At 43.7% G+C, this 22,036-nt stretch overlaps 1 protein-coding gene across 1 annotated transcript in view; it reads left to right on the forward strand.

Moving 5' to 3' along the window:
* The window catches only part of CSRP3 (cysteine and glycine rich protein 3), a 40,310-nt gene extending 18,653 nt beyond the window's left edge, over positions 1 to 21,657 (forward strand). The window contains exons 3-6 of the mRNA XM_078684238.1: positions 2,990 to 3,155; positions 6,819 to 6,945; positions 19,204 to 19,297; positions 21,290 to 21,657. Coding sequence (XP_078540364.1) covers positions 2,990 to 3,155; positions 6,819 to 6,945; positions 19,204 to 19,297; positions 21,290 to 21,366 — 464 coding nt within the window. The 3' untranslated portion in view covers positions 21,367 to 21,657. The remainder of the gene's footprint in view (positions 1 to 2,989; positions 3,156 to 6,818; positions 6,946 to 19,203; positions 19,298 to 21,289) is intronic.
* The last annotated feature ends 379 nt before the right edge of the window (positions 21,658 to 22,036 follow it).

Raw genomic sequence — 22,036 nt, forward strand, 5'->3', positions numbered from 1 at the left:
AATCTCCAGACTTTTAATTTCACACTTTGGGGTTGGGGGTGGACCCATGCAGGGAGGCCATAGAGTCTCTGGGCGAAAATGTAATTAATTGCCCAGGATCAAGACCTCCGTCTTGTCGCTATTTAGTTTCAGATGGGACCTATCCATCCATTTGGTTATGTCCCCAAGGCAAGAATAGAGGTTGGTAGCGGAATGGTCCTGCTGACTTAAGGATACAACCAGCTGAGTGTCATCCGCGTAAGTTAATAATTTAATACCAAATGGGATGACAATCTTCTCAAGGGGGGACATGTACACATTAAAAAGAGTTGGACTCAAGGACGAACCCTGAGGAACGCCACAGTTTATAGGTGTTATTTTAGAAGTGAAATTACCGTCTGCCACCTGAAAAGACCAGCCGTTCAAAAGGGATTCCAGCCAGGACAGAGCAGATCCTGAAATGCCCAGACCCTCAAGTCTGTGGACCAGGGTAGAATGGTTAACGGTATCGAAGGCCGCACTCAGATCACTGCCACTGAGGATCACTGCCACTGATCCTCCTGAGTCTCTGATCTTTCTGGCCTCTTCTACTACCGCAATTATTGCGGTCTCCGTGCTCTGGCCCGGCCAGAATCCCGTCTGTGAAGGTTTGAGTAGACCGTTAACTTCAAGGTAGTTGGACAGCTGGTGATTAATGAATTTTTCAGCAACTTTGCTGATGCTAGGCAACAAGGAAATTGGCAGATAATCATTCAATTCAAAGGGGTCCAAGTTGGGTTTTTTAATCAATGCTTTGATAATTGCCTTTTTCCAACTCGGAGGTACAATGCCATGGCATAGCGAGATGTTGATCAATTTCGCCATATAGGGAAGGATGGTAGGGGTCACTAATTTTAGAATGTTCAGTGGTGCAGGGTCAAGTGGAGATCCGCTTTTAATTGATTGTAAAACAGAGGACAGTGTGTCTATTGTTATTGGAGCAAACCGGTCCAGTTTAAGCTCCGGTGTCTGAAATGCTGATATAGGCGGGTCTTGAGAGTCAATGGTGTCAGTAGTGTGCGGGGAAAGAGAGTTAAGAATTTTTTTGATCTTAAAATCAAAAAACTCAGCTAGTTCATTGCAACGGCTGACCGATGACTCTACGGGAGAGGGTGGGTTAGGAATTTTTAAAAGAGTTTTTGATATTTGAAAGGTTTCCCTCGACGAATTATTAGATAACCTGATTCTTTCATCAAAGAAAGTGGACTGTGCAGTTTTAAGGGCCTTTTTATACTTAAGGATCATGCGCTTATATTCCAGCTTCTTGAGGAGATCGAAGTTCTTCCTCCATGCCCTTTCGGTTTTTTTGCAAAGTTTTTTTAGCAGTCGTACTTCCGTGGTAAACCAGAACGAGGTAATTTTGCCTCGGGGTTGTGGATTTTTTCGGCAATGCTTTGTCCAATGCCTTTCCAATACACGTTGAAAACTCAATATCTACTGCTACCGGGTTCGAATCGCACAATGGAGGCGAGAGCACCAAGATATCCTTCCATTTTTCCGGGTCGAGTTTAGCCCAAGGGCGTGTGGGTCTACTGGGTGCTGGTCTGGGGCGATGGATGGTAGGGAACCGCCAACTAAGTGGTATGAGAAAGTGGTCTGACCACGGTATCGGAATGGGAATGGGAGTAGGTATCCTGAGGTCTGGGATGTTGGAAAAGATAGGGTCCAGAAGATGCCCCAACATGTGGTGGGATGGAGATTTTCCAGTTGAAGCTGGTGGGTTGCTAGGCCTAATAACAATTCAGAGGCAAGCTTGTCTCCGGCCTTATCAAAATGGATATTTAGATCTCCAAGAATCATAAAATTTGAAAGAGTGGTGCAAGGGTAAATACATTTTCCAGGAGTGACCCCTAACTTGCGTCCTCTAACTACCACCTTTACAGGCACTTCTTTTAACTTTTTGGTTAAGCACTCTACAAGACTGCATGTGTTTGTTAGTTGTCTCCCTTGTGACATCCTCCCCCCTTGTTCCTCTTTCTCACGCTCCTTCAGTTGCCAGTCTTGCCGCTCCACCACCCCCATGTCTGTTTGCTCCCCCTCCTATCTACAATCCATTGTTCTTCTTTCCCCACCCCTGCCTGCCCTCTGTTGTCGGTTGTTTCTCCTGACCCACCCGCCATTAATTGTACATGTCCTTCTCCAGCCCTGCACACCCACCCTCCATTATATGTGTGCTCCTGCATTCCCCACTCACCCTTGTATGTTGCTTGCTTTTCCAGCAGGACCGCCCACCCTGCTGACAGTCTTGTGGTAGTCCCAGCCACTGCCACCCACTGCCATCATTAGCTTGTGAGCCTATCCCCACCTGCCAAACCTCCATCCCATCGTCAGCTTGCTCTCCCAGTTCTTCCTAGCACATATTGTTTTTTTTAGCCATGCTGTGCAGCATGGCTAAAAAACATCACCAAAGGCAATAGTTCTCATAGGCCAAACATACTGGCTTTGCCATTGCTTGTTTTACTGTGTAATGAGAGCTAGACAGGACAAATGGGCATAACATGGGCTAATGGCACCATATTCTTTGTAAATGCTTGGTCTCGCGTGCAGATTTGCCCTTTTACAGGCGAAACGAACAACTACGAACGTACACAGCGACATTCTACTAGCATCTTTAATATTGCTGTCAGAGGTGTGAAGTAGTTAGAGATACAAGTCATTAAATGTGGAGTTGTTAACGGCGTGAATAGAGATGAAGTCCTTTGTGTGATTACTCCAGAGAAGGTGTGTTTTTTGGTTATTTTGGGGATTCCATCTATGGTAATTTGTCTTCCTATATCCCACTGCCATAGGAACTTGGATCAATGATCAGGCGCACGCATTTCTATAAAGACCACCTAGTTTTTGGCTCTTCAGTGGTGTTGCTTTAACCATAGATTGCTTCCTTTTGACAATGGGATGTAATTGACATAGTAGAATACTATGATGCACATGTAGACGCAGAACCCTAAGTTTCAGATGTTTCCTTCTCTAGTGGTCTGCAGAAAAGCTCTGGACAGCACTACAGTGGCAGCTCACGAGTCGGAAATCTACTGCAAGTCCTGCTATGGGCGGAAGTATGGGCCCAAGGGGTACGGCTATGGACAAGGAGCCGGCTGCCTGAATACGGACACGGGGGAGCGCCTCGGCATCACACATGAGTAAGTTATGGTCTACATTTACTCCTGGGCTCACTTCTTCCTTCTTAAAAGTAAGTAGCGTGAGAATGTTCCTGATTTTTGGGTTTCCTCCTACCAGAACCCTTCACTCAACTGTAGTAACATTTGCTGCAGATACCTCAAGTTGTGAGTAATGGAGGAAACTGTTGTTAATGAGTGTTGACATTGTATTGGTGTGGATCGTATGGTCCAAGCCGAAAACATTTCTTTCGCAGTGGAGACGCTCAGGTGATATTCTCCCACAAAGCAGAGAGACCCAAATAAATCCCAACCCCAGAACCGTGTTGGCCTCTCTCCATGCTGTAGTCCAAACTGAGAAGAACCAAATGGGTGGAAGTGGGTCATATGTGCCCAGAGGTGGGGGCTCAATGAATTATTGGACTCAGGCTGCAACTGGCTTCTTAACATATTGTGTTTTAGTGTTCCAATAGGAAGGGTTGTGCCTTAGAGGTGTGGGCTGGACTGACCATTTAGATGTGGGTCAAAAGCGATTTGCACATGGTGTGCCCTTGTCTGTAGGAGGACAGTGTGCAAAAAGGCAATCTCCGGGAATGCAGCCCAGAGTAAGTCTGATTGGCTAAGACTGATTCAAAGATCCCGCCCATCACTTTTTGTTGTTCATTAGGTTTTCTACAGAGACCTTGCTCTCCATCACAAAGGCCAATGTGTGGAATGGTTTGCTTCTGCTTCCACCCACTCTCTCCTCACTGCACTTAGTGACCTTGGACCTGCACCTTCCTGCCCCAAGCCCCTCAGTTGCCTGTTCTGTAGTTTGAGGTAGTTAGAAGTAGATAGAGTGCTGGTCCAGGGACTCTGGATGCTGCTCCTCAGGGCAGGAAAGGAGACAATGTTTAATCTTTTTATTTCATTGTTTGTAAAATAACTGAATGTCCAATAAGAGAGCAGCTGTGGTGGGATGGAGCAGAGGCTGCTTGCATGTATGACACCTCCAACTGCCCACTGGAAGAGCGTACAAAAGGCATGGAACATACCAAATGGTAAAATTAGAAACGGACATCCCTACATTGTACGTCTCTCTAGAAAGCTACAAGACAGGAGGTCTACACAAATTATCATAATGTTTCTGACATTCGGGGATTGGCGGAATCCCCAACATCAAGGGGTTCTGAGTGAAGAAGCCCATCAGGGCCTTCTATGTACAACAAATCACCCCTGTGCACCCTAAAGTAAGTGGGAGCTAGAACCAGAGTCTTGGGTATCTTTGGTAGATGGTGACCAGTGGTGTAACACAGGCCTCCACAAGTCCCGCAGTGCGGGTGGGGCCCAAGTTCCATGGGGTTGCCCTCAGCACAGTACTCTGCCCGGAGAGCTCCGTAATGGGTCGGGAGGGGGGCCCTCCAGGTACCTTGCAGAGGGGCCCCCTCAAGTTTCGTCACGCCAGTGATGATGACGTGGAATGATGACATGGAATAGGACGGTTAGTCGGGTTATTCGTCCCTGCTTGATTGACACAGACTCCCCAGCGGTGAACTTTACGCTCAAACAGCCAAGCTGAGGATGAGCCAAATCTTGCCAACATGGAACTGTGGCGGCTCTACACAGCTGTCATTTTGTCTTGAACTTTCAAATTACAAAGACTGTTTCAGGACCTCTGAGAGTGAATATTCTAAGCAAATACATGAAATCATCTAGGCCTGGGGGTGTCAACTTCAGCTTCTGTTACATGCATGCAATGCCTGTCTGGATGTTTGTAGGGCCACAAATCAAACCATCTCCTTATTGCTGCACATCTGGAAAATAATTGACTTAAGTCCTAATGGACATTCTGAAGAATACCAGGAATGGCAGATCAGCCCCCCTCCCTCTCCAAAACTAGATGGCATGTATCAAAGACCTCGGTCTTCAAAATGTAGAGGAAAAAGTAGGTGATCTCTCACTACTGTTTCTGGGAATGTGGGAAAATATATAAACTGCCACTAAGGGAGGTTTGATAGTGACTCATTCCAGTGTCTTCACCCATGCAAAAGCACATGGACTAAGGGCAGCTTCAACCACTGAGTTAACCTACGAACACAGACATCCAGATGAACCTAAATGAACATTCAGGTGCAGACAAATAACCCTTCTTCAGGTAATAAGAGCTTGCCACAGTAGGGAGGAAGAACAAAAGCACACGGTTGAGTATATAAGCAACAGTCACAGCCACGTGGCACCAGAGAGCACATATCTAAAGCTTCCAGATGATGGCACACAGGGCTGGTGGTGCAGAAGTTCCCGGATGTCTGGGGGAAGGCTCATCATCCCTATGCATTGGTCACTTAATATCGGACTGGATATTCCTGGAGAAGACGCCACGATCGGAGGTTGCCATGTTGGACATCGAAGTCACACATTGTCAACTTATACTAAAGACCATAGGGCACTCAACCTACCAGCCCGGGAGCTCACAAAGCACCCCTACACTTCATCACCCATTTACCAGCTCCTGACTAGAACCTCTTGGTTAACAGAAGGGAGCATGAGATAAAGGTCTTGAAAGGATTTTCTCACAATAATATGGTTCAGTTGAATGCCTCTGACCGTTATAAGACAGACAAGTTTAAATAACTTCTCTAACACCCTCAGTCATATTTACAAAATGGTAACAAATGTGGTGGGGGGGAGCGGTTACTGCATCCACAACTAAAAGAGATGGCACAAGTACAACTTTAATTGAAATGAATACGTCAAACAAAGTGCTCAGCACATACCAGTATATTTAGAGTATCAAGAAGATAATGTAATACAATCTATTGGAGTGCAATCTAATATCAATCACAATCACAATAAATACAATGTCTGAATTAAGTTTCTTGCCTGAAACTTCATGAATTCGGACATTGGACCGTACGCTCTGTTTCATCGATAAATAATTGAGACGTGAGATATTACTGTGGAATATATTGAGGTTAAACTGCGTCGCTTTGAAGAATATTCACCTGTGCTCCGTGGCAGACACGATTGCACCAGAAAGATAGGAATACGCAAATTAAACCATTGGGCGTTTTTTGAGCAAGACTCGTTGGAAAGTAAGAATACAGGAGTATAAATAAAGCCTTGAAGAAGACTCATGAAGTCGAAACGCCCGGCGTCGGTTATGATCATGTATCATGTTTTTAACAATTGTGATAAAACGAAGTTTTCAGCAAATTTATTGGGCTTTGGGAGCGTATTTATTGTGATTGTGACTGATATTAGATTGCACTCCAATAGATTGTATTACATTATCTTCTTGATACTCTAAATATACTGCTATGTGCTGAGCACCTTTGTTTGTGGCATTAATTTTGGTTTTCCAAAATATTAAGGGAGCCAGGGAGGTCAGGTTCCCAGCTCGCGCACTACCACCACTCTGTTTACATTACCTAGAACTTTTCAAAAAACCGGTGCAGGTCTAGGGTGCCTTGACCTTTCTCTTTTGAAATTAATACGTGCTCACGGTAAGGGCACGCATTCTCTTTCTTAATCCCATCTACAATCCCAAAGAGGTGACAAAAGGATATTTTCAGTGGCAGTCATTTAACTTTTTTATTGCTTTTTTAAATTAGAATTGTGTGACAAATTTGGGAAACATGGCAAAGTAGTTCTGGGCTCTGGTGTATGATTCTCAGAAAGCTGACAGAGTGACATCTATGTTTCCAACAGAGCTCAGCCTGCTCGAGCCTCTCCCAAAAACACCAGTAAGTTTGCACAGAAGTCTGCGGGGACGGACAAATGCCGCCGGTGTGGTAAATCCGTTTATGCTGCAGAGAAAGTCATGGGCGGTGGATTGGTGAGTGGCTGTTTTCCATTCTACTTTGATAATATTAACTCTTTTAGGCCAAGCCTATTAGAAAGCGCATGGGTTGTCCTTTTGCGAGGCATATTGTTGCTTACCATGAACATAGAGGGGCTTGGAGCCCACCCAGTGCTTACCATTGGTCGGCTTTCATCGTCATGCCCATTTGCCTAATTCTTTCTTATTCATGTTCCAGTTTCTCAACCTTGTGCTTGTTCATTCCATGGAGAGGGGTGGAGGGTGTGGTGTGTGGTGTGTTTTTCTTTGTGCCTGATGTCTGTGCTCTATGTTTGGTAACTACATTTTTCCTTTTTGTGTAAGCCCTCAGATAGTGCATGTGTTTTCAAACTGTCTCCCTCTTGTAATTCTCCCCCCCTGCTGCTGCTTGTCCTCATTTGCATCTCTCAACTCCATACCTGCCAACTTGAAGAACAATCTCACAGTGTGAGGAGGGGACGGGGCTTTGAAGGGGCAGCGCCTAGGGCCGATAAGTACCTAGGGGCACTTTTGAACCCCACACCAAAAAATGCTTGCTGAGGCTAAACGGACGTCAGCAGTTCAAAGCCGCTGAAAACGAGCTAGAACTATTTACAGTGGTTTTCAGCTCATTTCCCCTGCCACCGTGTGACAGGGATCTCCACTGGAGCCGGGTAATTATAAGCCTATTAGCCTAATACACGTAACCCAAAAGATTTTTGCCGTGTTCTACTGGGAAGACTGCAGACTTGGATGGATAACCACAATATTTTAACTCCGTTACAGGCAGGTTTTAGATCACAAATCTCAACAATTGATCAGCTGTTTAGACTTCAGCTGATCCATTGGAAAACCATAATATTGGAAGGCGGTTCCCTCTACCTTACGTTCGTGGACCTCAAATCCGTGTTCGATATGGTAGATCGAGCTCAGTTATGGATCCTACTCCTTGAGATGGGAGTACCGATTTATCTCTGCCAACAGCTTAAACGACTCCATGATGGCACCTTTGCCAGGGTAAGATATGGAAAAGGCGGTAAACAAACAGCGCCTTTCCAGGTTGAGAAGGGGGTGAGACAAGGCTGTGTACTTGCACCTACACTCTTCTCCCTCTTTCTCAACGGTTTAATCGAGGATTTGTTAGCTGCAAGGGACATAGACTCCCCAAAACTTGCTAACCACAAAATCCCCGCACTGATGTTTGCGGATGACACGCTGCTCCTCTCTAAAACACCTATGGGGATGCAGCGTGTCCTAGCAGCATTTAGCTTGTTTTGCAAGAAAAGAAATTCGGAGGTTAATATAAATAAAACAAAATACATGGTCTTCCACGCTGACTCCATTAATTGTCCCCATCCTAACTTGGATTCTAAGCCCTTAGAGAGGGTCCCAGTATTTGACTACCTGGGGCACACTATAAATGAAAAAATGGAATGGGGGCCACAGACCACTAAGGCAAATCTAAAACTGACCCAAGCTAGTGGGGGCATTCTAAACGTCCATAGAAGTTGCGCTGTAAAAGTCATTGGCCCTCCGGTAGAAATTTACACGGTCCAAGTAAGGGGGGCCACAGTGTACGGAGCGGAACTCTGGGGTCATTGCTCTAGTAGATCCTTGACAGTGATGGAAAACAACTTCCTACGGCAATTTTTGGGTCTCTCCCAAAGCTCCCCATTAACCCCATTAAGTCTCGACTTGGGAGTCGTCCCAATAGCTGATTTGATTGCTCTTCGCCCACTCCAGTACGGACGACGGCTCTGGAGTACGCCAGAGCTGGAAAACTTTAAAGAAGAGTTGAAATCAGTCATGTCAATCAGGGGGGCGGGGAAGATCCCCTTGCTGATTTTCATCCGGGACTCACTTCGTAACATAGGGAGAAATGATCTATGGTTGGAACCCAAACTGGCTTGCCGAGCAAACAATTCCTAACTCTGGCCAGGATATAGAATGGAGCGCCTAATCCAGTCTATAGATTCCTCCTGTCTAGCCTCTAGGTTGCTGGATGTTAAACAGTGCTATAGCTTGGAACCTGGTCTTGACTTCATTCAACCCTTAGCAGCCAAGAAATTGTTTCTTCAATGTAGGCACGGGACGCTCCCGCTCTATGTGTTCACAAATAGGTGGGCGGAGGAAAAAAAGTTATGTCCCGGTTGCAAAACTATAGAAGAAACAGAGATCCATGTGATCTTTTTTGTCCTGCATATAGGATGGCTAGGGCTAAATGTAAACTCCAACTTTGTAGAAATCTGGGCATAAGAAGCCATATTGTGGCCTATACGATATTTAAATATGATACCTGCCCAGTTTTCGTTGTCACAATCGCCAAGTTTTTATTTGCAATGTGGTGTAAACGTAGGCAGCATGTGTTAGGCCGAGTGGAGAACTTTGACGCTCTTTAACTTGGACAAGTTCATTCAATCAGATTTATAATGTCCTTCGTACCTTTCAATTCTTTTTAGGTTTCTTAGTGTAATACATATATATATTTTTTTTAACACAGGTTATTTTTAAAAGAAACTGTTGATTAAAATGTTGCTAATGATGCCCGAAAGTGCAATGTTAACATATGTCTCTATGCACCATTTTCGCCTGGGTGTTTGCTGCTGTTCCGTCGTTTGGAGTGGGGAAAGCACTTGATATTTGAAATCTCAAAACTTTTCAGTATTTCTCCATGTTTGCTTAAAATTCTTTTTTTAACCTTGCAATTCCTTAACGGTCATTTTTACGATGAAGTTGATATATTAATTTTATATTGTATTTTGTACTTTTATGGCTGTAACCTGCTGATATAAAGTGTTATTGACTGACTGACTGATTGACTGACTGACAGGTTGGCAGCTATGCAACACTCCTCTCTGTAGCGCTCGCCTCTGTGCTTCCCTGTGTTGCATCCACCACCCCGCCAAGCTTCTGTGTCCTCCTGCTCTCCCTGTGTTGCTTCTGCATCTCCTGCCCTTCCCTTGTTGATACTTTGTCCCACTGATCTCCCTATATTGCTTTTATGTCCCCTGTGTTGTTTCCATGCCCCCACCGACTCCCTTGCGTTGCTTCAGAACCTCCGTTGCTTCCACTACCTGTCTGCTGTCATTTCTTTTTTAAAAACACTTTTATGCACTTTATTTTTGATGACTGATCTGACTCGGACTAATGACTAAAACAGAAGAAAAAAGTTGGCGTGCCATTTGAAAGGCAAATGCATGAGCTGTGCCTTACTGCACAGCATCGAGGAAGCTGTGCAGCCTGGCTAAAAATCTAGGAAAAGGTAGTACGTCACAGTGGGGAGACCTATTAGCTGTGCCAATGCTTGCTTAAAGCTACTATTAAAGGCTGTGCCAGGCTCTTAATCGATAGAGCAACCAAGAAGATCCTCAAAAGAACCCAGTATCAATTACCCCCAAGAGATGAACAGGCTGTGTTACTGACATTGTACTAGAGTTGATGGGGGAGATGCTGAACCTCTGGATTAATGACCACCAAGAAATGTACAAGCTGTATTACTGACATTGTTCTACAGATAATGGCATGTCCTGCTGATCCAGTGGCACACATTGTCTGGAGTAATTTAGCAAAAGCCCATGGCTCATACAACCACTGTAGGATTACACCTGACCCACTGTCATGTGTGATCCCAGAGCTGCCCTACAGGTCCAGTGACGAGGATCCTATCTAGGCTTATCAAGGCAATGCCCCATGGAACTCCACATGTTCTTCTCAGAAGGATCACATCTGTAAAATTGCAGAAGGTAGTCTCAGAGCTCAGCGTGAGCCCGATGTGTCCAGTGGTGGATTATGGTTCTTGGTGGTGGTGACAACAAACGGTGGCGGTACACACACAAACACACACACACTTAATATATTACAGATTATACAAATTTGCAGTGGGTGTCAACGGTTGTAAGGTAAGCCAGAGGTAGGTAGCAGATGAACAGTTAATGTACAGGATTCACAGAATGCACCTGGAACATTGACTCCAGCGCTTAATTTGCAAAAGAAAGCGTGCCAGTACCTGAAGCTCTGATACAATTAACTGTTGACGCCCCAATACCAAGGCTGATAGTCTTAACCCAACTCCTGCCTCTGTAATCTACCTGCAGTTATGCCTGTCCCTCCATCTTACTCCTTGAAGGTTCCGGTTTTGCCGTCTTTGTCTTCCTCTGTAATTCCGGGCTGTTTTTTTCACTCTCTTGCACTAGGCAGCAGAGAAATAAACACTGGTGGCCCCCACCAGCTCAAATTAAACTCTGATGACTCACAGTATGACATGAGATCAAGATGAAAAACAGATCTATGTGTTTGGTTCCTAAAAATGTAAAGACAAAAGTTAAACTGTTCTCCAGAAAATAATTAATATTTTTAAAGCCTTTTTCCCCTTTCCACTTTTTTTTTTTTACAAATTGTGTGTCTTTCTTCATAATGGTGGGGTAGGTTTGTCTCAGGCGCACACACATTTCCCCCTCTGTCAGCTTAATTTGCGCACAGCCTTCTGAAAGACTCCTGGACAATGAACATTGTAAGATATGTGTTTTTACTATTCCTCGTTTAGCCTTCATTTAGTCCTGCCCCGTCCCTCATCCATTGAACACAGAAGACACATTCTTGACTGAAAGAAACAAGGATGTGTCCTGGCATCACTGTTAATCTATCAATATGTTGTAGACATGGGCGCAACCTACTATGAAGCAGATGGTATGGCAACTAAATAGGGGGCCAAATGCCAGTTTGTCTGCAGTATCCAAAAGATACCGTACTACTCAAGAGAACTGGATTCAGTCTTCATGGACCATCAGAGTATTAAATGTCTATTCTAGTGGAAATTGACTATCTTTAAGACTCAACAAAACCATCATGATGGTCTTTGGCGTAGTTGGTGCTTTGATGGCGAAACCACTGATCAAGTACCAGAGTTTAAGTATCTTGGGGTATGGCTTGAGGCCAAAGGGGGCACTCTGTCAAAAATGCTACATCAAATTCGATGATTTTTAAAATGTCCGTTGGCAAGAGAGTTAAAAACTTCAACATTATTTTCAATTTTCAGGTGGACTGGACATAGTTGATTCTAAAAGTAATTTTTCCTTTAAATATACGGCCTAGTAGGATTTTAGTTCAATGTAAGGCATATCACACCTTATTTCATCTCCACAATATACTTCAAATGTGCAAACACAGGGCGTTTTGTCTTTTAAGCCAAAAAAGTCCCTAATGAGTTAGAATTAAGTCGGCAAGGCAAAGTAGTTTAAAATCTTTAATCTGGACCGAGGTGAACAGCATATACAAAGCGAGATTTGATTCTGGGCAAGGCTGTTAAAAAATTCCTGTACCCCCTTAGAATTAGACCTATAAGGCACTCTAATGTTACCATTTATCATTTACAAAAATAACAATTAATCGGAGAGTTAAGGAGCTGTCTTTCAGAGAAGATAAACTGGAGTTTGCTAAAGGTAAACATGCCAAATATGTTCTTCAGTTATATGTACATCAGAAACAGAGTAGCAGACTTTATGGTGTGTTGCCCTTGCAATAGGGATTTATCTAAGTAAAATGTAGATTGATAGATATAGTGTAATTCATTCCAACGTTACAATGCAGGGGCGACACATGATGCAGAATTTGTGGCTATAACATGCAAACTCTGATCCACTTTTTTCCTACCCTGTTACATCTTAAGGGAATCTGGTTATGGCCTATGTTTATTAAACCAGGAGTCGTTACCTGTTGGAAAGGAATAGAAATGTTCTTAAAGGAGGCACTCCTCAATTTTTACTAAGGCTTGTGATTTTGTTACAGGAGGAAAAAAATATCTAAGTAACTTGCTACATGGATAAGATCTATGTAGTAACTTTACTGCGATGTTAGGTTTGTCAATGGGGATTCGCATCAAGTGTTTTAATTTTTTTAATGTCAACTGAGTCCCCAAGATGGCCGCTGGACAAGAGCTCTAGGGAAGAACTCTGGGGTTAGGGATATCCTAAATGGAATAAATCCCTGATTTACCCTGAGTGCGACCCAAAATGACCAAAGGCATCACTGCAGGAACAGAGTAGATTACAATCAGAAGGCTCAAAGAGAAAATCACGGGAGACAACATACCTGGTCAGTAAACAACCAGGCAGACCCTGCTTACCGGACTCTACGGACGACGGACCTCGGAGGACAAGCCTTACAGCTGGGACACTCGGAAGGAGGGCGGATCCACGGCGACAGCATTGAGAGCCACCCGATGTCACCTGGGCTGTTCGGTGCTAGAAATAAGAGGCTTCCGCGATCACACCTCCTGTGCAGGGAAATACGAGGTGTATGAGACTGCACCTCCGACGACTGCGGACAAGATCCGGTCACGGCAATGAGAAGGAGCGGAACAACCTCGGCGAACGACGGACAAGGTACGAGCACCCTTGCCCCACCGCGCGGCACCCCCTTTTAATACACACTAAGGAGAAACAACTCGGGGAACTGAGAGCAGACGGAGAAAGCGGCACGCCTGACTCTAAAATGGCGGCCGCTGAAGACACTCCTCACTCACACGATCTCCTCGGCAATGCCTACAATTACTAGAAAGAGAGAACGGCGGAGGGGGTTTGACCATACGGAATGTGAGAGGAGCAATCCCAGATCACAAGCAGAGAAAGAGAAGGGGAAGGAAATGGTCTAATCGCCACATCACCAGCAAAGAACATCAACACAGGGGCATAGTCACTGAAAGGGGACTGTGTACACATCACCATCAAAAAACATCAACGCAGGGGCATAGACACTGAAAGGGGACTGTGTACATACCAAAGCAAAAGGGAACTAACTACAGAAGTGGAAAGTTAGAAAGTGCACTCCTCCACAGAACATCAACAGAAACAGAAACGGCGGACATCTTGTAATGGCTAGCTCCACCCCAGACTTCTCTTAACTCATTAAGGGATAGTTAACTTAATACCTATGACATGGTAATGGAACTATAAAGGTATAATTGGAGTATAGCAGAGGAAACAACACTCACCACGAAATATTGGTACCTGATATATTTTCTAATACTGTGACTACCACTGTACACTGGCAAGGGATCAACTCAGATCAAATCATCATAAGACTGACAACAGGAAGTGAAAATGGATGAAAGATACCGAGGGACGACTGGCCCTAAAGCACAGAGTATAAAGTATCCTTCTACTCTATCCAAAAATGCTGCCAAAAAGTTTAAACATAACACATTGAGAAAAAACCCGGACATACTGTTCGCCGACCCATACTTTGATATAGTTAAAGGCACCATAACGAATGACTTGATTTTCCACACAATTAAAACAGCGAAATGGCGCAATGCCTTCACAGAAATGCTGTTCATAAAAAGTATGAAAAACATCCCTCATGGCACAAAAATAATGACTTCTCAATCAAGAAGCTGCAATGCTGAATTATGCATCACTTTATACAAAACGGGAATAGTGCTGATACAAGCTGCCAATAGGGACCTTGAGGAATTTGAAAAGATTTTCCTAATAGTAAAAGAAACTCTGGAGAAACCAAGACACCAACTACCCATGACCCCACATGAAGTCACGTGTGACAACAGTGATACTACAACTAGAGACGTCAACCGACCCGGGGGCCACAACACTCAAACTTCCAGCTTTGGAGATATAACTGAAAGTGTGAAGGCAACCCCAGAGAATAAGACAGAAAGAACAGAGAGGTCTTCCAATCGGGCAAATGAAGAGCAGGAACTCCAAAGAGAAGAGCTGATGCCGCCACCGGTCGGTGCAAATCTGCTTGATGAGGATACCTCAGCTCCTAGCGAGTCACTACATGACCCGATACCTCGCTCAAATCTGATATCAGAGTTGGATAGATCCCCACCCACAAATTTACTACTTGGACCACACAACATAGATAACTCACATGACACCTCAAATAGAATCGGAAACAACAACCCAACCGAAGATACAAAGGATGGAACTGTGAGAATGAGAACAGACCAATTACGGAGAAGAACAAAATGCACAACCCGAACTGGCAGGTCTATCCACACTAAGAAATCACCCCGAAAGCAGAAAGAAATTAAGGAGCTCCAGAAAATAGTAGGCAACCTGGCACAAGGCGCGATGAAAATCTCTCATGCAATCGAAAAGATATGGGAGATGACGGTAAGCACGCACTCCAAGGTCTCGCATATCCAGAATCTAGTACTCTCCGCACAAAAAAGGAATGACGAGATGGCCTTGTCTCAAAAAAAATAGGCTCAATAGACCAGACAGGATAAACCCCTCGTCAAACGAAGAAACCTTGGCCTTACTCCGAACCTATGAACAACCAGCCCGGGAGAGGGAGGAGAGAATCAAAACAGTACCAATTGATTCTAATAGAACATCCAGAAAGAATGACAGGAAAGCAATCCACCTCAATCTACAACATATCCAGTTAACAGCAACTGAATCCGAAACTGGGAACCTCCTTAACTCGGATAAACCCTTGAATTGCCTTCTACTCAACTGTCGTTCAGCAACTAAACATGCATCAGACATAGCAGCCCTCATCATCAGTAAGGAAATCGACCTGGCAATCCTTACGGAAACATGGCTAAAGGAATCATCCGCTCCTGCCATTGATCTACTAGTACCACCTCACTATAACATTGTGAGATTAGATAGGCTAAGGAAAATAGGAGGAGGTATAGCCTGCATTCACCGATCAGAGATAGAGGTCAACCTGATACAAGCCGACCCCTTAGAATCATGTGAATACCTGGGTCTGAATATAAAATCATCAAGCAATCAAAAATGCAACTTGCATGCATTTTACCATCCACCAGGAGATAACGCCATGTTCTCAGAGCAACTAATAGAGATCATAACGGCCAACTCCAATCCAGAAGTCAACAACATATTCCTGGGAGACTTTAATTTACACTGGGACGACGGCAATGACAAACTGGTTAATTCGCTTAAAGAGTTCCTCGCCGAACTAAACCTCACACAAGCATGCACCCAACCTACTCACGCGCAAGGAGCGACCTTAGATTGGATTATTTCAAGAAACAAAGAGACATCAATCCGCGCTATAGACCCATGTGATTGGTCTGACCATCACGCCATAACATTCGTGATCCCCACAGTGAAAAAGGGTAGGACTGTGCAACCCCCCAAGTCCAAAAAACTGATCCGAGATATAAAAGAAGCGAACATTGAGCTATTGGCTGAAAGCTGCGAGAGAGGCCTAAAGCCACCCAACGACATGCAGAATGTAAGCGAGCTGACTGATCACTACTTAACCTCAATTGGAAATATCGTCAATGAAACCATGCCACTAAAATTGAAAAGGACCACAGATAAGCCAAAGAATCCTTGGTTCAGTGGGTCTCTGAATGAGGACAGGCGCAAACTGAGAACAGCCGAAAGAAAATGGAGACAACACCCTTCCTCACCAGAGCTGAAAGCCCTCAGAAAAATCAGAAAGGAATATAACAAAAAGGTAATCAATTCCAAAAAAGAATTTATAAGAGCAGAACTTGACAATGCCAAAAACAGACCAAGAAAACTCTTCGAGATCCTAAAGCAGCAATCAGATAAACAAGCAAAATCCACTCAAGAAAATTCAAAAACTCCCTTAAGCTGCGAGGAATTCTCCACATTTTTCTCGGAGAAGACCAAAGCGCTAGAGGTAAAGCTCGCAAAGGCCGCAGCTATCCTCCCGACCCAACCTCGGCCGACGAGCGAGGCCTGCATGATAACAGAGAGGGAGACAAAAAGTGAGACAAAAAATAAAGCTAACTGGGACACATTTGAACTATATGACCAGGACAAGATCGCCAAAACGCTGTCCGAAATCAGACCGAATAACCACTATCATGACCCTCTACCTGCAAAATGTGTAAGAGAAATAAGCCACATTGTGGTTCCAATCTGGACCAAAATAATAAATGCTTCACTTACACAAGGGATCCTCCCTGATTGCCTAAAAACAGGACAAGTAGTTCCAATAATCAAAAAACCGACAGTGAATGCATCAGATCCGAATAACTATAGACCAGTAACCAACATCCCTTTACTGGCCAAACTAATTGAGAAATGCGTGCAGAGCCAATTGAAGCAACACATCACCAAGTTCTCCCTACTTGACGAATGCCAATCGGGATTCAGAGCAGGGCACAGCACAGAAACAGCGATCCTGCATATTGTTGATGACGCGCTACAAGCCCTAGACCAAAATCAAGCATGCCTATTGATTCTCCTAGACCTGTCATCTGCGTTTGACATGGTAAATCACGAAGCACTACTGATCAGGCTACAGGACAGGATGGGATTATCCGGAAACGTCCTGAGATGGTTCAACTCTTTCCTAAGAAACAGATCTCAACGATTCCTGGTTAACCAAGCAATCTCACCCCCCTGTCCTAATGCAATTGGGGTCCCGCAAGGCTCAACACTATCCCCAGATCTATTCAACCTGTATGTCGAACCCCTCACAGACATTCTTCGGAAATCAAAGATATCCTGCCAAATGTATGCAGACGACACGCAAATATACTTAAAGATCGCCTCCCTTGATGACATAGATCTAATCAATGAGACACTAAGGATGGCTTTGCAATGGTTAACTTTGAATCATCTGAAATTAAATGCCCAGAAAACCGAATTCTTGCTAATTTCACCTCCAAGGAGCCACCCTGAAATAAAGGAATGGACCAAATTGGTGACTGCGCTAAACTGCACACCAACCCTAGTCAACTCAGCCAAATCACTAGGAATCACATTAGATGAGAATCTCGACATGAAAGCCCACATTAATTCAATGGCGAAAAGTGCCCGCTTCCATCTGAGCTACTTAAGAAAACTAAAACCATTCATCTCAGAGGCAGATCTAAAATTGGCTATACAATCCCTAGTGATATCCAGGATCGAATATGGTTGCTCTACCTTAACTGGCCTACCTAAAACTTCCACAGCACCACTAAAAGCCTGTCTCAACGCTGCGGCAAGACTCATCACTGGATCTAGGAAATTTGATCATATATCTCCCCACCTGAAAGCACTAAACTGGCTACCTTATGAGGCCAGAGTTCAAATGAAGATAGCATGTATTACTCACAAAGCGGTGCACTATAACACGCCAGGATATCTAGCCAAGAAAATTAAGCTATCGGGAGGAAACAGACCAGGGAGAAGCTCCAAGGAGCTGCTGTTGAGACCAGCCTTCTTCCGAAAGAAAAAGACTTATGACCGAGCATTCTCTGGAGCTGCCCCCAGAGTCTGGAATTCACTCCCCCCAAGCATTAGGAAGATTCAAAATATTGTACTATTCAAACGGGAAATGAAAAGCCTAATGATGAGTAAATACCTTGCATAGGGAAGCCGACGGATCGCTGGTATAAACTTTTACATCAACTGAAGGGTGGCCTCCTCATGAATACTATCTCTGACAGGAGACTGACGCCACACACAAGCCTCGGCTGTATTTGCCAAACTATATAAACTATATAACCTCTACCTCACCTTATCGATTGATAAGGTTCGTGATATAAGCTAGGCCTTTATCACCTCTTATTGCTAATTGCACATGTGTTTGGAATATATATAGTTAGACACCCTTTATAGCCATAGTCTCCGTTATCTCATATTTGTTTGTCGTATATCGATACTGTACTGTAAATGTGTAACCTTCCTCGATGTTAAGCGCTCTGATACCCACGGGTCTTGTTCGCGCTATACAAAACTCTAAATAAAATAAAATAAATAAAATAACTGTTTTGTAGTCACGAAATGCAACTAACATGCTTTAGCTTCCGTTATAAGATCCGGCTTCGTTTGCCTTTTTAATTTGTGCTGTGTTTCTGTTTTAATGGAACTTTGTAATGGTTTAATTTAACTAAACTAATATGTACATAAAGTCAAATTTCACTTGTAATTATGGTTTACTCCAAAAGCGATCTCGATGTTATAGGAAATATCAAATTTCAGTGCCATTACCGCCAAAAGGGGGACATCTAACTGGTTGAAGCCACTCTGAGCATGAAGATATGCGGGTGTTGATTTAGTGTGTCCCTGTTGACATCAAAAGCATCTTTCGCTTGTGCAAATGATATGTGTGCCACTTCTAGACTATTGTCCACTTCTCTTGGAAACCATTGGGCCTAGCAATTGCTGCCAGCATAGATTTAACAAAAACAAAGAGCGCCTTACAAATATCAGGCCATCCCTGTCTGTCTGTAGGGATGATGAACCTGGAGCTTTATATATCAATAATCTTGTGTTCACTTTACACTCGCGTTTACAGTTTGTTCTTCTTTTGCAGCCATGGCATAAAACATGCTTCAGATGCGCATTTTGTGGGAAAAGTCTGGATTCGACAACAGTGACTGAGAAGGACGGCGAGATATATTGTAAAGGTCAGAGCCAACTAAAAGCTATCTTCAAGTTTAATGAGATGCAAAAAAACTAGTAGAATTAGTTTTGTGTTTTAGTATCTGCTGCTGGGACTCCCTGTTGGCTCTCCTCACTTTACTATTGTCAAATAGACAAAGGAGCCTGGGACATAAATTTACATAACCTGTATTTTGTGCTCATGCTTTGCTCTTTTAATAACCACGGGGTTGGGGGGTAGGCATGAAAAAAAATAAAAAATAAACACCTTCATCAGCCGCCATCGCCGCACGTCTCTCCTCCATCCTTGCTCTCTGCCACCGGAGGCACCCAGGCTCCCTGACTCTCCCAACCAATCATGACGCTGTAGGAGCAGAGTTGTGATTGGTCTGAGAGCCGTGTTTGGCCGTTCAGGCATTACCTGGGAGGCTGGGCATGTTCTCCACTGGGCTGTGCAGCACAGCCCAGTGGAGAACATGGCAAGTGCGCATGACTGATTGGCTGGCTCATGCGCATGTAGGGAGGGAGTGCAAACCACTCCTGCTCCCTCTGACGTCGACAAGCCCAGCCCTGCCCCGCCTGACCTGGCTTGAGTCCCGCAAAGAAAAAGAAAATGACAACCTCTCATCTGAAATCTTTATTACATGCCGCAGCAATATTCACAGACCTCAGTCCACTCTCCAATAGAGAACTTGCCCATCTGTGTCATATCTAATTCTCGCAAGCTTCCCTGAGCCTAAATGTATCAACCTTCGTGACTATTAGTAGTTGGTTGCAGTGGTATGGATGCTTTAAAAAACATTCTTTCATCTCAAGCCTGAGCACAGACTTAGTTAACTCCTGGCAAACACATTCATAAACTTCTAGGTGTATGAACTTCTATTCAAAATTGCAGTAAAGGAGCAATCATAGGGGTATATTTGCAAGCCCCTAGTGCCACCGGTGAGTCACTTTTTTTGAAGCTCCGGTGGCGCAGTGTGCCAGGCCATATTTACAAGGCCACGTTGAGCCACCCTGTGTGGTTTTCATGGCCTGGTATTGTAAATATGGTCCCCTTTCACGCATTACTCTGTTTGAATAGAGCATAGCATGGGTGTTACTGTGGGTGGTTCCACGCAACACCCATGGATTCTCATGCATTGCCAGTTTTACAAGTTTAAGTAAACTGGGAACTTGTCAGATTCTAACGCCTCCACGGGGGAGGCACTAAAGTTGCGTAACGAGAAGAAATACAATATTTCTCCTCGTTTTTTGCTCTTTCTATATGTGCTGCATTCTGCAGCACACATAGAAGGAGGAAAATGCAATCAAGGATTGTGTTTTTGCAGGAAAGTGTCCCTTCCTGCACAACATCAAACATACCTGCAACACAAGCACTCTTGCATCATGGTGCAAGGGTGCCTGCAATGGCGCTAAACAGTCAATTATGCACCAGCACAGAGCAAAGCACCAAATATGGTGCATTGTTGTAAATACGACACAACCCTGCACTTCCCTAATGACATAGCTCATTGCAGGAAGCTGGCTTGCAGCTCTGCACTACGTCATTTTCTTGTAAAGATGGACCTAAGTTTACAATTTACTTCTACTGCAACACTATAAACTTTTTCGGCCAGAATCTCAAATTCTCGAAGAAAACATATTATTTTACTCCTATGTGGAATATAAAGGTACAGTGTATTTAAAATCACAAATTATTCTAGGAACACGCTGGGGAACAGTTCCCAAGAGCAGTCCTGAGAATCATTTTCAATTTCTAGTTACTCAAACCTCCTTTGTTTGTTTCGCAGTTTCAATCTGTTAAAGGCATCAGTACACCACGTATACATATTTTATTCTTCCACTTTGTACCTCTACATAGTGTGTGTATGTGTATATATATATATATATATATATATATATATATATATATATAAATATTTTTTATTTCATCTAGTAGTTCTCACCCTCTTTATCGCTGCTACGGAATATGTTGCAAGAACATAATTTAACATTAATGTCCTGTTTTCGATTTGCAGTTTGCTACGCTAAGAACTTCGGACCCAAAGGCATTGGATTCGGTGGCCTCACACAAGTGGAACAGAAGGAATCTTAAGCTCTGCAGAAAACAGAAGGCAGCACATTTTTAGCTACAATTAGGACTTTATTTAACATGCAAAAAGTGGAGTAGAGGTTGTGGAGTGCTAATTGTTCCAGCATTAGCACTCCTCTGCTCTAAAAGATGTAGCCAGAGTAATGTTGTAATGATTTTTAGCCCACATTTCACTCAACCAATATATATATTCACTGTGTTTAGAACCAGCTTGCCCTTGGAAAAACGAGCTGGTCTCACTCTGTTCAAATTTAGTAAAAAAAATAAAATAAAAACCTGGATTTTTAGCCTTAAGATACTCCGTGGATCTATAGTAGTGGTGTCTTTATCTCAGAGGATAAGCTACTTACAGTAGCGACAAGAGAATCATTGTGAGTTAATGCTACGCTCTTTAAGAATGCCCATGTAATGATAAATCATCCCAAAAAAAGAGTGAACCTACTGTATCATACAAGTGGGGCAACAGGAAAACAAGTTACAAGTTCAACCGAAGGTGAATATGCCAGGGGCACAGACATTACTCCAGGACTCCCTTCCTCTAAATCTGGAATACATTGCAATTAATGCAGCAGGGCAAGGAAGGGGATTAGAGGTTATAAAAACAACCTTAAATGTAATATTAATTTTCTTCTAAATTTCATACCTGGTTACTCAGTAAGGGATATCCTATGGG

Source organism: Lissotriton helveticus, chromosome 3_2, assembly GCF_964261635.1.
Source record: "Lissotriton helveticus chromosome 3_2, aLisHel1.1, whole genome shotgun sequence".
NCBI lineage: Eukaryota > Metazoa > Chordata > Amphibia > Caudata > Salamandridae > Lissotriton > Lissotriton helveticus.